At 45.8% G+C, this 17,785-nt stretch overlaps 1 protein-coding gene across 1 annotated transcript; it reads right to left on the bottom strand.

Moving 5' to 3' along the window:
- Positions 1 to 6,710: 6,710 nt before the first annotated feature.
- Positions 6,711 to 11,315, bottom strand: PHOX2B (paired like homeobox 2B). The gene is made up of 3 exons (XM_079154916.1): positions 10,939 to 11,315; positions 9,919 to 10,106; positions 6,711 to 8,888 (listed from the first exon to the last, which is right to left on the bottom strand). The coding sequence occupies exons 1-3, from the start codon at positions 11,177 to 11,179 to the stop codon at positions 8,373 to 8,375; spliced, it is 945 nt and encodes a 314-aa protein (XP_079011042.1). The 5' UTR covers positions 11,180 to 11,315; the 3' UTR covers positions 6,711 to 8,372.
- Positions 11,316 to 17,785: the final 6,470 nt, after the last annotated feature.

Below are 17,785 nucleotides of genomic sequence, written 5' to 3'. Positions count from 1 at the left end.
AGAGTCGTTATGCCATTATTGTACGTGCACACGATTTGATCAGTCTCATTACCTGGTACCTTCCTTTTCCCTCCCCCAATCTGCTTGCTCTACTTTACTGACCCTCCTTCTATTTTTATCATTACTATTTTCATTAGTATATTATAGTTATATACAGAAGCTGGACTCATTATGGTATATTTGTACATGGACACAGCATGGTTTGATAGATTTTTTAAGTGTCTGAATATTTTAATAGTTCCCCAGGATTTTTGTGATAAGGTTGGAAAAATTACTACACTCTCAATTAAAGGCTTGATAAGAATCTTCGCCTGCTTTGTTTGTGAGCGGGAGTGGTTGCTGATGGCTTATTTTTATGGTGCTGGGGAGTCCTTTTTGTTTTCAGTCTGTATTGGAAAGCATTCACTGTCTCTAGCCTCAAAAAAGAGATAATTGGTTAAGAAAATCTTTTTTTGAAGTCTTCTTTCTCTGCTAATTTGTGTTACTCTGACTTAAGACAAAGATGGACAATCTATACGTTATATATCTGTCAGAAATAAAGAACAGTATAGAGGAAGATGAAGAAGAAATGGATTTTTCATATTAGACTCTTTTTTAAAGTTTGAAATATGATTCACATATCACAAGATCTACCATTTTTTAATATACAATTCCAGAGGTTTTAGTATATTAACAATGTGCAGCCATCACCTCTATATAATTCCAAAATATTTTCACCCTGCCCCCTTGTTAACATTTGCCTGGGCTTAAGCAGGAAAGCTAAGGGCAGTGCTGAGTTCTGTGCTGCAGCAGCGACTTCTCTGGGCCCAGAGGCTGGCCCTTCGGGTTCACAGGGAATCGGGTTTGGAGCTCAGCTCTGGCACTTACCTGTTTTGGAATCCTGAGCAAGTTGTTCTGCTTTTTCTGTCACTTGGATATCTTTCATCTGTAAAAGAGAACAATAACGTCTACCCCCAGCTGTCCTGACAGACTATAACAGAAAACAAATGCAAAATAACTAGCAAAATAACTAACACACAGAGAGTTCTCCCCAGAGCATAATACCATATGTCTCAAACAAACCAGGTTTACGTTCCAATTCTGCCCAAGGTGGCCCTGCCACTGAGGCCTTCAAGAAATTAAGTTTTACACCCAGGCTCTTCCTGTTCTGGAAATTGCTGCTTAAATCATCGGAGAAGTCATCTAGCAAGCAGTCATCCACTTGGCTCCCTAATGAAATTACATCCAGGTAAGAGGCCTTTATTTCCCCCTTATGTCTGACTTTCCCCAGAGGAAGGTCTTTGACATCAAACACATGGCTAAAGAAATGTCCTTGCTCAATCACTCGGCCTTGGGATGTTTTCACAAACCAAAGAGCTTCGGTTTCCGACCAAAAAAAAAAAAAAAAAGGAATAATAAAGTAAGTAACAGCTAGGTAAATGAAGGAATTCTTTTCTTTTCAATCTATTTAGAATGTTAAGAACCTAACACGCCTGTAATCCCAGTGACTGGAAGGCTGACGCAGGAGGATCCAGAGTTCAAAGCCAGCCTCAGCAAATTAGCGAGGCCGTAAGCAACTCAGTGAGACCCTGTCTCTAAATAAAATGCAAAAAAAGGGCTTGGGATGTGGCTCAGTGGTTAAGTGACCCGGGGTTCAATCCCAGGAAGAAGCAGCAGAGCTTTGGTTGTAACAGTATGACCTTGGGCAAGACTTGAAGCTTTGGATCCGAGTAGCATAAAGGAGAAAGCGCCACAGTTTCAGAGACAGCTACTGCCTGTAGTGCCTCATCACAATATCAGGCTCTTGAGAACCCCCACTGAAGAGTAAGGAGATGCCCAAGTCCTGGAGACACCTTCTAGTCCTTTCTCTCCCTTAAGACCACCTCTGCCTAACCAGTGATCTTTAAAATCCCAGAGCTTTCTTTGTTTAGCTTTGAGAACCTGTTTTATTCTATTTTGTCCTCTGAAGGAGCATGTGATAGGTTTAAACCTTCTCTGAGATTACTTCCACCTGTAAAATAATAGCAATTACATATCCCGCTCCTGATGACAAGTGCTTAGAGGTACACAGAGGGACAGATCACCTGTTCCCTTCAGGGAGTCAGGATCTCTCCGCTTTGTGTGTGTGCCATAGACCCTGTGTTACCCAGGAATCCCTCCTTTCAAAATAATGTTTTTCTTGTCTTCAAAAAAATAAAACATAGTGTGTGGGGAGTTGGGGACATGTTGGTCAAAGGATATCAAATTTCAGTTAGACAGGATGAATAAGTTCAATAGACCAACATGGTGATCACAGTTAATAATAATGTACTGCATTCTTGAAAATGACTGTGAGTACATTTCACCACACCAAAAAAGATAAGTACATGAGGAAATACATATGCTAATAAGCTCAATTTAGTATTTTAGGACATCATTTTTGCATCATATATATCTTGAAGTTTTGTGGATTAAAAAATAAATAAAATTTTAAAAAGGAAAGATAACTGGGAGGGGCAGGGAGCTGGGGCAGAATACATAGGACTCTGAAAGAAGCCAATAAAAACAAAGTTATCAAAAATGTTGTGAAACAAATTTTGATATAGAAAGGTATGCCTCTTTATTATTGCAGTCAACAGTAAGATACAAGGGTTGGTCTAATAATTATAATTTGAAATTAATGATGAGTATAAACCATATATCAAAATAACTGAAAAAAACTCTAATCTGAAATGAGAATATGTCATTTCCCCTGATGACAAAGTCACAGATACTGATAATTATTACTGCAGTTAAGTCACTACCTTCATCATTTAAGAAAATGCTAAATTTCGTGTAGAGTTTACAACTGTATTCCCATCCCTCTTGAATTCCAGCTCTGAACCCAGACTTAAGAATCCCTGAATTAAGCCAGGACGAACCCGATCCAGAATGTCTACCCTGTCCTCAGGAACAGGATCTCAGATAACCCTGCCTCCTGACCTCATGAGGTCACAGATCTTTGCACTGTGCTTTACTTTCCAACATGGAGATACTGTTGGGTGTGGACAAGTCGCCCTTACACATCTGCATGGATCTGTGAAGAGATTCCTCCCTGGAATGGCGGCTGGAAAATGGATTCATTGGGCTTTTGTCATTTGCACCACTCACTGTCATTGTGGTGACAAATGAGCCCAGAGGCTGGTGTCCATTCCCACTGACCCCCATGTTCGGCACTTCATAAATGTAGCTATTCTTCCCCCTTTCTTGCTCCGTGCCCCTAGCTACTTCTTGTTTGGTTAGGTTACCAGAAAAAAACTTCGAGCTGTAAGTGCACCTTGCAGAAAACATTCTACTTCTTCCCAGGTCATTCAGCTTGCTCCCTTTCAGGCCTTGGACTTCCTCATGAATTTCCAACCCACCACCACTTTTGTGGTTATCCTTTCTAACGCTCACCTGCCTTTCGATATCTCCTCTTGGATCTGATAGTGTATAATCGCATGGGCTACAATGAAGTCATCCTTGTTTAGAGTGTAAAGAACAGAGACATATCAGCTGGGGCTGGATTCCTGTTGCAATATCATTCCTGTTGCTGTGTGACCCTGGACATATTAACCCCACGATTTCTTCATAAGAAAAAGACAGGAATAGTGCTTTGGCTACAGAGTTGCCATGAGAACTAAATGCATTAAAACTTGGAAGCTTAAAACAGTGCCTAGCATACAGTATGCACTCAATAAATAGTAGGTACTGGCAGTCCTTGACTGATTCTAGTCTGTTACCAATATCCAATTCTAACCTTTGCAATATTCATTCATGCTCAGTGTTCCTGGGCCTTCGACTTCAGAGAAAACTGAGGGCTTTCTGGAATCTTCTGAGGCCTGAGCTAGAAAAATCCAGAAAGGATCTGGGATCAACATCATCATCATCATTGTTATCATCAGATCTGACCCTTGAAGAAAATTTACTTCCATGCCAGGTATCTGTTGTATAATATTTTATTTTATCCCCCCAACAACCCCGCACTCTGTATTATTAGTCACATTTATGGTTGATAAATCAGGTTCAAAGGGATTAAGTTATTTGTCATCCAAGGTCACACAGGTCCCCTCCCTGAATTGAGGATCATCTCCATCCAGCCAAAAACTGTCTTCCGGAGGACATGAGATAGCTACAGAGAAGCATCTGGAGTGAGTTGTGGAAGCAGCTTTGCTGGGTTATCGGCTCCTCTCTGAAGCCACTCGGGTTCCCTGCACTGGACCATTTTAAAGAAGACTTGGCTTCAGGGTAGCCATCTGGCACTGGCTCATGCAGCTTTTGTGAAGTCACATGTGGTCTCGGGGTTGCCAGGAAAAGGGATGCCTTGATGAGCCAAAATGCAAATGCCTTAGGAGAGGAAAAGTGAAAGTGAGCTTGTTCACACTGTGCAGGGCTCCAAGGAAATGGCACAATGCAAGAGACATGGTGTCCTGCCACTAGGTTCCCTCATACTACAGGGACAGGATTCTTCATCTGATCATAAACCTGCCTCCCAACAGTTAGCTTCTTGGAACAGTAAGAGAAGCAGAAGTGACCCAAGTTAAAAAGAAGAAAATATTCAAAATACTCACCCTAGGTGCCTCGAAACCATTTACAGTACAATCCTCTGAGAGTAAAGATCATGATTTCCTCACCAAGTCCTAGAGTTTCCCTTGTCCTAGAGACAGGACACTCACGTAGATCAAAATCAGAAGAGAATTTGGAATTTGGGGACACTCCCCAAGTTTACTCACACTGAAAGGATTTCTAGGGCCTTCACTGGGGTTTCCAAAAGCCCTTCTGAGGCTATTTCCTCTTCTTCTTCATCCTCCTCTTCTCCCTCCTGCTTTTCCTTCTCTTCCTTCTTTTTCTATGTCTTTTCCTTTCTTCCTTTCTAATTGTCTTTCTCTCTGCTGTTCTTTCCTTTTCCAAAAGGCCTGTCCCACTGACCTGCCCATCAGCTCACAGAAACTTACCCAGTGGGCCTCAAGGCCTGGGAGAAGTCAAATCTAGCCAAGCCCAGGGCTGGGTTACCTGGACTTGGCAATGGTTTTTTTGTGTATGTTTTTTTGTTTTTTTGTTTTGTTTTGGTTTGGTTTGGTTTGGTTTGGTTTGGGTTTGGGTTTGGTTTTTTTGCCAATAAATTTCTGCCCTCATTTTTGCTTCTCCCTGACCTTCTAAGTTACATTTACAAAAGACTGGGGACAAAGAGATTTTGGTGGTGGCTGGTGTTTTAGACCAAAACAATTAATGACATTGTTTATGGACAATGTTGCCTGGGAAAGTTTACTTGGGGGCATTTTGAGCTTGAAACTTTCAAAGACTATTTTGAAGCCTTTTAGAAAGCTGATAAGAGGTTTGATATGATCCAGAGGTTTGAGATTTTTTAATGAATCTGCCTGATGAAATGCAAGTCATGTTTAAATGCTTCAGGTGAGAAGCTCTGATTAATTCAGACTAAATCAGTTGAAAATGTTCAAACCAGAGGCAGACTGTGGCCTACCCTCAAGTGAGGGCAACTGAATTGCTGATTGAGAAGGCCCACCCAGAGAGGTACCAAGAGAAGTACTAGAAGCACACGTGAGGCTTTTCCTGGAGACAGGCTGCCCAGACCAACAGTCCAAGGAAGAGGTGGCACTGCATTTAGGGGCTAGGTGATGACCCCCTGACCGCTTTCTTGTAAATGAGGGTCATTGCAACTGCTAGCCACCACCCCCCTTTCTCCTGCTCCATACCTGTTCCCAACCTAGTTTCCATTCTGGAACCTTCCCATTTGGACTTCTTACAATGTAGTTTGGTGGCTCTCAAATCTTCTGTGGAGCTTATTAAAAAAACATATTGTTGGATCACAGCTCAGAGTTTCTGATACAATAGGTCAAGGGTGGTTACCTAAGAATTTGTGTCTAATGAATTCCTGGGTGATGCTGATGGACTGGTGTCGTTAGTGGGCAGGCTCTGTAAGTGCATTACCTGTGTTTAATGGCTGGCTCCATCACTCATAAACTGGGGGCTTCTGAACAGATTAACCTGTTACCTTGGGGTTCCCTTGTGTATCTTTTAAAGAAAGTGAGGATACAAGTCATACCTGTCTTATTTGGAAGAGTAGATGAAATAATGCATGAAATCACAACTTGTTACATGAAGTACTTCCCAAAATCCAATTGTTGTTATTTCTCTCAACTTACCAACACCACAGGAGCTGTTCTGGGGCCCAAAGTGCTGCTCTGCTGATCTACCTACCCACATAGAGACCATCAGATATCCCCAGGTTCCAGCAGTCTGCAGAATTAGGACCTTGCCTGGTGCCAGGTTCCTGTACACAGAACCAACACTTTCATTTCAAGTCCACCTTAAAGATGGTTATTCAAATCCCACCTTGGCTACCACTGAGCTGAGTCCCATGGGATCTCAAGCCCCTGTGAGTCCTTTTATTGTGAGCTGTTAACTCTTCCTCCTGGTGACTAGGAAACACATGAGGAAGGACAGGAAGAATCTGTTCTGCTAGCCCAAGCACTGAATTCCATATGTGGCTCAGTTTGGACACATGGGTTTTAGATGTCCAACCAGTCTAGAGTTCCAGAGCCAGTGCAGGCTTCTTGATATTTAGCAAAACTTCCTCTATCCTCCCTAACATTTTAAAATTAAACTTAAATACAACAACCAAACAAAAGTGAACCTAGAAAAAAAATCAGAAGAGCTCAATCACTTAGACTTGCTTTTTGTTTTTATTATCAACAATCAAGTTAATGGTACACTCTTGGAAAACTATATGCACATGTAGAAATATTTCCCTTTTAAATAGAAGCATTCATTATAACACATATAAATAAATTTGAAAATCTGAAACATAACTTATGACAATTATGTTCACAAACATAGTCCATCGAGAAGAAAAAATAAATCAGACAGACATGCACCTGATAACAAAAATATATACCATTGTCTGAACCATGGTCTCTCTAAACACAAAGGAATTGAACCCGTGAGAACCTTATTACGCCATAAAGACACGCCATAGAGACTACAAGAGAAAAACATTATACGGTCACGTAGAGGAGACAGTCTGTACTGATATTAACACCATACAATTGAGTCACAGAACACAGTTGTAGAAAGACACGAAAAAGTTAAAGCCTCAACATTCAACTAATATCTATAGTTTGTGCCTTTTAAAATAAAAACAAAAAACAAAAAACAAAAACAAAAAACAAATCCCAACAGAGATGTCTAACTGCGCAAAGAATGGAATCATCAATTTACAGTCCATCCACCCTACAGGATGTGAGTCCAGTTCAGGTCACTCAAACAGAAATGCAAACCAAGACACTTCCGGAAACGTATGTGCCTTTCCCTTGCTTGGTAGATTTCTCTGCAGCCAGCAATTGGACTGCAATTGACTCCAATCCAAAGCAGTGCCAAAAAGTTCAGTAAAAGCTGGTGGAAGAAGAAAACGCCGGGTGGGGATGGCGGTTGGTGGGAGAGAAAAAAAGGAGAGTTGCGAAATATGAGACACAGTTTGCAGAGTCTGTGGATGAAAAGGCATCTCATGTATAGGGCATCTTTCAGGGCCAAGAGGCTGCAAAGATTCAGGACTGGGAGTTGCAACGGTGTGAGATTCAGATGCACTAATGGTGGGATGGTGTCCAGCGAGGTGGGGACAGGCAAGCGGGCGGGAGAAAGTCACTTTGGCCGCAGGGACTGTCTAAGCGAGACGTCGCCACAGTGGCCCAAACCCAAGGACCCGAGGGTAAGGGGGGCTGGAAAGGCTTCCGTATTCTCCCCTAAAGAGGCGCCCCAGAGTCCATTTGTCCTGAGGCAAGAACTTAGGAGTCAGCTCTCAGACAGCACCAGTCCCCCTTGACTTGGTCTCGCCACACCCTTGGATGTTTAAACCTTCCTGCTTGTTGATGTTTTTTAATAGTTGCTGTCTTCCGAATTTTTATATTTACTTATTTTTTTTTTTTTTCTTTTTCTAATCAAGTCACTGAGTTGGTTGTGGCCCACCCATCTCTCCCTGCCACCTGCTCAGGCCACAGACACACATTCCCCGAGACAGACATACACCCGACACGCAGACACAGCCCCCTGAGAGTACCCCCGAGTCCAGTCCGCCTGCTCACGCCCCCCACTTAGCAGGCTGAGCCCTGGCCTCTGCGCTGCAGCCGTAGGCGGTGCGAAGCCAGGGAAGTTTCTCATTTTGTTTTGTTTTTGTTTTGCTTGGGGGTGAGGAAGGGGGTAGGAGTGGGGTTGAAATGGGGGCAACGTCATTTGCTCGTTATTCGTATCGCGATTATTTTAGGCCCGCGATGAAAAAGCCACGGCAGCGGCGACAACAGTAGCCTTGGGCCTACCCGCCCGCCCACTCGCCCGGGGCCCCGGCTCGCGCGCTGCCGCCGCCGCCGCCGCCGGATCCCAGATCAGAACATACTGCTCTTCACTAAGGCGGCTTTGGCACCGTTGGGTCTTTGGAGTGAAGATAGGACGCTGGCGAAGGGGCCGCCGAGCGAATCTGGGATGGAGGTGATGGGGCCGGGGCCGGGAGCCCAGCCCTGTCCAGGCCCCCCGGCCGCAGCCAGCCCTCCAGCCGCCGCCGCCGCCGCCGCTGCCGCAGCCGCCGCCGCAGCCGCCGCCGCCGCGGCAGCGCCGCCCTTGCCGGGTTCGCCTCCCGGGCCCCCGGGCCCGGCGGCTCCCGGAGCTCCCGCGGGGCTAGGCCCGCCGCCACCGCCGCCACTCGCCCCGCAGCTGGGGGTGGGGTTGGGGTTAGGGCCCGGGCCCCCAGTGCTGTCCGGGTCGGTGCTCTTGGCCTCTTTGCTTTCGTCGTCCCGGGAGGAGTCAGACTTCTTGCCGGAGGAGCCGTTCTTGGCTGCGGCCGCCGCCGCCGCTGCTGCACGCTCCTGCTTGCGAAACTTGGCGCGGCGGTTCTGGAACCACACCTGGCCCAAGAGGGCAGGAAAGTCGATGAAATGCGGGGCAAGAGGAAGATGAGAAAAGCGACGGTTAGGGTATTCCACGTTCCGTTTTGAATGACTTTGACAGCCAACCTCCACGCGGTCGCCCGCCTCTATGCGCCACAGATACCACATATGTAGCGCTCCCAGCCCACGAAGTCTACCCATCCTTCTTGCCAATTCGTCTTAGGAAAAACTTTCTTTGCGAGTGAGCATGCTAGGGAAATTGCACCTTGAACGAGAGATAAAAGACCGCAGGTCCTAGGAAGGCTCTAAGATGGAAGCCCTTGTTTTGCTGCACCTTTGCTAAGTCTGCTTCCTTAGCAACCCCAAGCTCGCCATCTCCTAGAGTTCAAGTCCAAAGTTAAACTTTAATTGGTAGGAGGGGGCCTCCGGGTTTGGGACCGGCTGCTTATCTCCGGACTTTGGGCCTTGAAGGAGCATGCGATTGTGTGCACGGCCCCTCCACTGGGGGGCTCACGGGGAAAGGTGCCTTGGCCTGCTCTTAAGCTCTCTTGGATTCCTAAAAAGGTTAGCGTTAAGTCTTGATTTCTGACCTTCAGGGAATCATAGCCCCTTTCCAAATCTGCTGCAAGTCACAGTTCCCGAGAAAATGCGCCATGGCACTAGGTCAAAATACTCTTGGCACTAGGTTAAAAACGCTTGAGTTAGAAGGCATTTGATAAAATTTGTTTATAATAAGGGGCAAAATCTGCATTCCTCCCACGGGGCACTTTCTGTCCCCGAGATGCCTCGAAATGCCAAGGCCCCTGAATGCCTCTTCGGATGGGAAACACTTTGCAGTTGTGAAGAAATTGCCACAAGCGCACGCCCTAACCTTTCCTCGCGCCCACAGCCACGCCAAATTCATCATCTCTGATCAGCCCTGGGTCGCTTGACCCTTCTCATGCGAGGCCCCGGGATTATGAACTTTCAGCAGCACCACCCACCCCGCAACCCCAACCCCTGTCGGGACCAGTGCGGTGGAGCCGGGTCAGTTTGCCGGCGCGGGTACCTGAACTCGCGCCTCTGTGAGGTCGATTTTCAGGGCTAGCTCCTCCCGGGTGTAGATGTCCGGGTAGTGAGTCTCAGCGAAGACCCTCTCCAACTCTTTGAGCTGCGCACTCGTGAAAGTGGTGCGGATGCGCCGCTGCTTGCGTTTCTCGTTGAGGCCGCCGTGGTCGGTGAAGAGTTTGTAAGGAACTAGGGGATGACAGGGGAGACAATGAGCGAAACAGTCAGGAGCGCGCGGGCAGTGGGGCTGGAATGCAGAGACCCCAAGGTCAGATCGCCCAGGAGCCGCACCAACACTCGCATACAGGGTACCCGAGAGCAGCTGCCGGGGAAAAACGAAGCAAATTAGTTATATACCGAAACAGCGGCTCAAACTTCAGGTTTTGGCGGGGGACCCTCTGGCACGAGCGCCTTTGGGTGGGTTGAAAAAGCTTATTGGAGACGGCTTGAGGCCCGGGACATGGAATAGAGCTTTCAGCAGGAAAAAAATAAAAGTCCAAAAACATCAGTTGGAACACCAGGGAGCCAGGGAAGAAGTTACCAAACACTCCCACCGTTGCAACTTTTCAATTCTCAGAAGTTGATGTGACCCAAAAGTTGGGGGAAAGTGCTGCAAAAAAAAATAATAAATTAAAGAAATGATCATAAAAATGACCAGCCAAAGAGGTGTGAGCCGCTGTCGGTTCTTAAAAAAAGAGACACTGCCAGTAATGAGCTTTACTCTTTGTTATTTAATTATTTTCTAAGCTTTACGTCTCATCGCAAAGTAAATAAATTATGCCTATCATTTTGGCAGCTTAAGATAATTTTGTTGGCGGTTCGGGTGTGACTAGGATAGTGTAACCCTGTAAGTGAATTACCCCTCCCTGCAATCGCTTCTAACGTGATAAATTCTTTCATTTGTGTAAGCAAATTTCGTTTGGTAAATACTAAACACATTTCCATTTTCAAATGCAATCAAGGCTTCCTATATACGAGCGGAAAGGCGGCTTCCTCCGCTGAGAGAGCTGGCGGTCCTTACCTGCGGCGTACGGACTGCTCTGGTGGTCCCTGAGGGTGCCGAGGCTGCAGGATCCCGGTGTGAGGGACGGGCAGCCGGACGTGGCCCCAAAAGTGGTCCTTATCGGGTTATACTGGAAGCCACTGGCCTGGCTGCAGGAACTGAAGTCAGCATAGGCTGAAGCCAGGCTCGAGGTGTCCATCCCAGCCATACAGGACTCGTAGGCAGAGGAATTGAGGTAAGAATATTCCATTTTATACATTGAAAAGGTTCTAGATGGCTCAGCCAAGTGGAAAAATGAAATAAAAGATGGATGTGGAGAAGGTGGCTGGAGAGGGGAGATGTGCACAGCTCAACGCCTGCCTCCAAACTGGCCTCCTTACTACCAGCAGAGCCTAGTTTTATGAAAAAGCCTCCTATGAGATGCCTTGTCTGAGGTCTCTAGAGCATATAGTCCTCATAATAAACTTGGCTCTTTCCACTTGGACAATAGCAAAGCGGTTGGTCTTATTGCTGGCGCTTTTTACATGACAATAACTCATCCGTCTATTGGGCTGGCACTGGGGAACTGAGCTGTCCAACCTCCCTATCATTGATTCCTGCATCTCTAATTAGAATTTAATACCACACCATTACGCACTGAGCCCCTGATCCTCCCTTCTAACCAGCTCCCTGCCCTTTAATTCAATCACACTACTTGGAAATAATGAAAGTTGGGTGACGATTCTCCCTGATCCAATTTCCCCGAGCTTTTAAGCCTTTTTAACTGATCATATACCTAAGGCATAAATTGAGATAGTGTGCGTGTTTTCCCCCTTCTTCGTCCTCTTTTTTTTTTTTTTTTTTTTTTTTTTTTCTTCCCTTGGTTAGGGAGAAGAAACCTTGATGTCATAGAAAACCTGTTTTGTAAGAGTGTTACACGCTCAATTTAACAACAAGCCTACCCCCCCGAAGTGCATGAAATGTTATAAAGGACTGGGACATTGGCAAGACTCAGGCGCCCTGTAACATAGAGTAAGTGGGCCAAAGGGGTTTATGTGAAAGATAAGCAGATTTCTTTAAAATTCACCTGGTAGTGGAGGTGAAAAACTACAGAGCATATTATCAATTGCATTTCTCCTTGCGGCTGAATGTGCTTTCAAGAGACTCAAATATACGGCTGCTTTAAAAATAAAAATAAAAAATAAATCTGAGTAAAGCTCTTGAACGTAAGACATCTGGATTCTCCACCCATGAGTTCTTTGCGCTCAGTGCTGCATCTGCATTAGCATAGGTTTCTATTTGGTTGGTCTACAGGTTCAGAATGGTTGTTCAGTTTAATTACGCCACAGCTACTGAGTGGGCATGAAGCATCCCCAAATTTGTCTCCTCTTTTCCCAGCCTTTCTGGTGCTCTCCCTTTCTTTTTCCCTCCACTATTCTCAGGTGCCCACAACCCACCCTAGACCCCAGGCTTCCCAAACACGGTTGCTGTTTACCCTTTAGGTTTGCCGACTGCACTGAGCAAAACCCTTCCCATTTAAATGTCCAGGCAAAAGCTCAAGGCCGGGCACCTTCCTTGTCCGAATCCTCAGGCCTTTGGGTGCTGGCAGCCAGGAAAAGACAAAGAAGGGAGCCGTGATTTGTGGACCTCGGTGGCCCCATGATTTAAGTGGAGGATAATTTTCATTTGGTTCGTTAGACTCTAGCAGAATAAGGGAAACTATTTCATTAAATCCTTCCTCTCGGTGGACAAGAGGGGGAATGCTGAGTTGAATCGCCGTGTGGTGTAAACAAACCCTGGATATTTTATATGAATTAAATGTGTAGATAATTAGTTTTATTGCATTCATTACCCCCTTTATGTGCTCTGTAACAAGTCAGTAATTAAAGTAACAAACTCATAAAGTCTTTATAGGGGCATTTAGGCGTTCAGTGTTTGCCAAACTAAGTGGTTTAATTCGATGCTAGTGCCGGGGAGTGGATGGGCGCCCGCTCTCCACTGCCACCCTGTTTTATTGCGCACTAAACTGCTGAGGACGCCGTAATGGATTAAACAGGGACAGCGGCCCCCCAACCCTGCGCTTCTCTGTGGGGTGAGTTTCAGGTTCGTCTCTTGTGTTTGCACGTCCGCCGGACTTCGGAAAAAGCTGAAGTCGGGTGTGCAGGCAGCGGGACCCACCAAGGAATCCGGTGATAGTTTTATGGGGAGGGCTGATAGTTTTATTGCAGTTGTATGTTGTACAATGCGTATTTGATAAAGAGGGCCCTTGGTGACCAGTGTGCACTTTTTTGTGCACAGGGGTGAAATGAAAATAAATGCGTACAACGTTTTACTGCGGCGGTAAACAAATTGCAACGCTCTAAATGGTTTTTCTTTATGGTCACCAGACAAGAGGAGAAAGGGGATGCAAACATCTGTCTTCAGTCCCCTAAACCTAAAGGCCAGCAAAGACGGATGCGAATCCAAGTGTTATTACAGCAGGGATTTGTCTTTATTTATCCGGCTCTCATGAATATGAATCTGCATTGAACCAAGGAGGTGTCTGTACCCCTTTGGACTCTACACAGGGACTTTCCCCCATCCCGAATCCACCACCACCACCCACTTAAGAGAGGTGGAGAATAGGTTGTCAGGTTATAAAAATGAGATTGTCCAAGTTTTGGGGTTCTATCGAAATTTGGGGGGAGAGAGGGTGCTTCCCGGTTTTTCTAAGGGGACCCTACATTCCAGGCCCGCACTCTGGGGAAGTGTATGATGAGAACATAGGCCCGGGGTGACAACCCGCTAGCCCCACTCCTCCACGGCTGAGGTGGGGTTTCAGCGCATTTCTCTAGAGCAGTGACTTGGGGTGCCTGGGAAAAGACGCGTTTCAGCTCCAAGGCCTGTTCCTGACTACAACCAGGTTCCGTGTTCACAGTACGCTTGGAATTGGCCCTCTGATGCACCTGGGTTGCATCTCTGCGGGTTGTAGAGCGTGCTCTCTCCTGGGAAAACTCCATCCCCGCCCCGCGCTGCTGCTCTGCACCCTAAGCTTGAGCCCTACGACAAATCCGAGGGCGGGTCAATTCCATATTGAGTCCGGAATAGCTTTTGGGATGCCCATGCGAAGTGTGCAGGAGAAGTCGGAGAAGTGGGGTTTATGGTGGCAGGTTTTGCAGATGTTTCTTAGGGCAAAGTATGGAGTTTGGGAATTTAGCAGGTTGCAAGGGGCAATTCCTGTGCGAAGTGGAGTTTGGGGTGAGAAATTCGCTATGCAACTCGGGAGAACTGTGTTGACTTGGCGCCTATGGGTTGACCCAAAGAAAAAGCAAAGGGAGCGGGGCGAGGTCTTAGACAAGGGCCCGGACGAGGGAAGCATCAGCGCGCGGAGGGTGTCAGCTGGCGAGAGCTGGCAAGGACCAGGCCCAATCGAGGCCAGTACTGGTCGCCTGCCCAGGGCTCGGTCCCTCCCCGCCTGTAGTCTGGGGCTCCCCTCGGCCTCGGCTCCCCGCCGCCGCCTGGTAGCGCCAGCCCTCTCGCTGGTGCCCCGGCTGTCCCCCGGGCTCTCTCCTGGCGCCCCCTGGTGCCCAGCCTCTCCCGGTCGCGGTGCGGTGAGACTCCTCGCCTTTGTAGGAGCAGACCTTTCAGCGCCGGGACCGCACGGTCGGATGAGCAAACGCTCTTGACTTCATTTTCCCCTTTGTAGGCCTTGTAGGTTTATTTTGTTTAGTGTCACCGTCCCTCCCCCGCTAGCCCTGGCCCATCGTTCCTCTGCCTGTCTTTTGTGGCCCGGGGTCCTGCTTCTGCTCAGAGATGAAAGGCGTGCCGGGCTGGGCCAGGCCAGAGCCCCAGCCCCAGCGCCCTGTTTTGTTCCAGTTGTGCTTTCTACACGCGAGCTCTCCCCTAAAAGTTGTACCAAATGGTTAATTTAATTATTCCAACTATAGACCAACTGCTTCAGCAGCCTCCACCACGCGTCTGGGAGGAAAAAAGAAACCATCTATAAGAAATAATCTAATAAAAGTGAAGTGTAGAAAAACCCCTCCTGATTTTCAACCGGCACAAATAGAATTAGAGCTTCAGCATCCTTTTCCCAAACAGACCTTTTGTCCAGATCACAACTTCAGCCAACCAGCAATGTGTACAGTGCCTGCTATTTATTTTAATAGAGGCGGGTGGGTAGCGAGATGGATTGATAGATAAATGGCCACATGGATAGATGGATGGTTTGATCCATCTTCCTCTGACTTCCCTTTCTTAATATGTGTACACGGTTGATTTTTTTTTCCCCTGCCGATTTTCTGAATCAATAATGGAAAGGCAATGCTATTGGCAAAAGAAAAAAAAAAAAAAAAAAGGCCATTTAAAGTACAAAAAAGGGAAGAGACTACCAGCATATATGCCATGAGAAAAAAAAAAAAAAATGTTTACATGCTACCCAGTACAAAATGAAAAAGGTTGAAAGTTTAAAAGAAACTTTTCTTTCCTTTTCTTTGCCATTCATCGGAGGGTTTCTTTTTCTTCTTCTTTTTTTCCTTGAAAGTCAGAAAGAATGTTAGAAGACAAGGAAACAAAACAGCAAACAAAATGTCATTGTATTGTAGTGGCAATTCATGGGAAAAAGCTTGTCAGCCTCCTAATGCCTCACTCCTAGGAGGCTGTTCTGAGGCTGTTTCACCACAGGCAAAACACAATAACTTGGGAATGAATAAAATATTAAATACCAGTGAGAGTTTCAGAGGAATTTTATTTTTGATTGCTTTATTTAATGCTGCATCCAAATTATCCCAGCACAGCCAGCCCACTGCCTGGCTAAGCCTGCACTCAGAACCAACATTCTCTCAACCGGAGAATTAAAAGGTAAACTTTGTCCTTGGGTTTCTTCAAAAAGATTTCTGCAGACAGCAACCTTTCCCATTACCTGCACCCCCACCCCAAAATCTAGAATTTATTAGGATATCATTTCCCCCAGAACATAAAGCAAAACAACCACAGCATTTCCAAGCCTGATGGCTCACTGTATTTGCCTAGCATTTAGATTATTTTTACCACATATTCAATTTGCATAGGAACCATAATACATGTTTCATAATAGGAACTCTGAGGTTCTGGTAACTAACTTCCTGGCTCTGTGAAATTAATAATTATTAGCTAATTGACAAGAGTTTGCAAAGCAATCAACACAGTGTTTGGCACCTGGAAGGAATCCAGTAGGTGTTCTACACCAGTACAAAGGTGATGGCGATGATGATAATGACGTTGGCAGAGTCTGGATTGTGTATTGAACACCTGACTTTGGAATTTAGATAGTTTGTAGACATGCCATCTTTTTTATTGCATGTTTATGTGGAAGAGGGGAGGCAAGTCAAAGAGTAGGCTCTAGGAGATCAATGGGAGAAATTTTTCATTTTTTTTAGGAATTTACTAGAAGGCATATTTTTATTAGATAAGTTAATTCTGTTTTATCTTACATTACATTCAATACTTATGCACAATTAATATGGTGCTTCCCCCCATAGTTGCTGTTGTATGTTCAGAGTGATGTCACTGTAAAAGGCACTTGCCCTGGGTAAGCATGTGAATTTGGGGTGCATTGTTAATGATAACTCATAGCTGATTTTTGTATCTGACTTAACTTTGGAGACATCCTATGTATAAATTCAATGCTTTATGTAAGTGATGGAGTACCAACCCCAGTATCCACACGTCACCATGGAAAGCCCAAGTCTATCCTCCTCTCCCTTCCCCTCCTCCCACCCAGAACAATGCTATAATTAGCGGGGGGGGGGGGTGCCTATTACCTTTTTGCTGCAGTTTGGATAATAGTAGTAACATCTGCTGGGCTGTTGGTTGGGGAGACATGGGGCATTTGATCAGAGTCACAGATGTAAAAGTGACATCTGCTTGTAACAAAGAAAGGAGAAACAAAATTAAATTAGGCAGGGAGCCCTCTCTGTCTGAATAACAACAACAACAACAAAAAAAAAAAACCTATTTGAAGGAGAGAAAAAAGTAATCATGAGTTCACCAAGCTTGCAGGGTGCAGAAGAGAACTAGTGGAGAGGATCCTGATTTTTCTGCGCCAGCAGCTGCCAGAATAACCGGAGTAGCAGCACCCCAAGTCAGCAATGTCCTGAGACCTTGAAGACATCTTATGCTTCAAAGCAAATGGTCAGGCAAGATCATGCCTCCCAGTGAAGCAACGTCCTGGCTTATGTGAGTATAGAATGGACTGAGAAATCATTTTCAGGTTGAGGGCAGGAAAATGCACAAGGACAAAGCCCCCAGGGTTACTAATGTCCCAGAGTGTTTGGATGAGTTTGAGCAGAAACAAGAGTTTCATTTCACAGTTGTATTAAAACTACTGCCATCAACTATTAAGAATGAGCTATTTTTCCCTGGGCTTATACATGTGACTAGAATATTGTGTTTGGCAGTTAAAATTGTCCACGTGGTGTGTGAAATAGGGCTTAATGGAGTGGGGCACACAGAAGCCCTTGCTTAACACCCTCTCTACTTTGGTTCCAGGAAACCTCTTGCTCACTCATGCTCTCCCTCTTCCTATAATTTCCTAAGTTTCTTCAAATGGAACATATTCTGATAGTTTTATATGAATTAATTTCACAATAACAAGCTATGGAACAAGAATTGTCTCAACTTCCTACTTCCCCACCTGTAAACCGATTGACTTTGGCACAGACTTCATCCCTCCATGATTCCTGCTGCTGGGAGCAGGAAGCCTATTCTAGTTGAGAGCAAATCCCTTCATCATCCTTTGGAGTCCAGTCTCCTCCACTGGCTCAGGGGTCTTACCTAACTCTTCCTCTCTCATGGAGCTTCCCATTCTCCTGCTCATTTGGACATATCCTGTTGTCCTCTAAACATGCTCAAGTCACACACATGCTAA

The sequence above is a fragment of the Sciurus vulgaris genome (assembly GCF_902686455.1).
Source record: "Sciurus vulgaris genome assembly, chromosome: 9".
NCBI lineage: Eukaryota > Metazoa > Chordata > Mammalia > Rodentia > Sciuridae > Sciurus > Sciurus vulgaris.
Note: the sequence above shows the minus strand (reverse complement) of the source record. Positions and strands in the feature narration are given on the sequence as shown.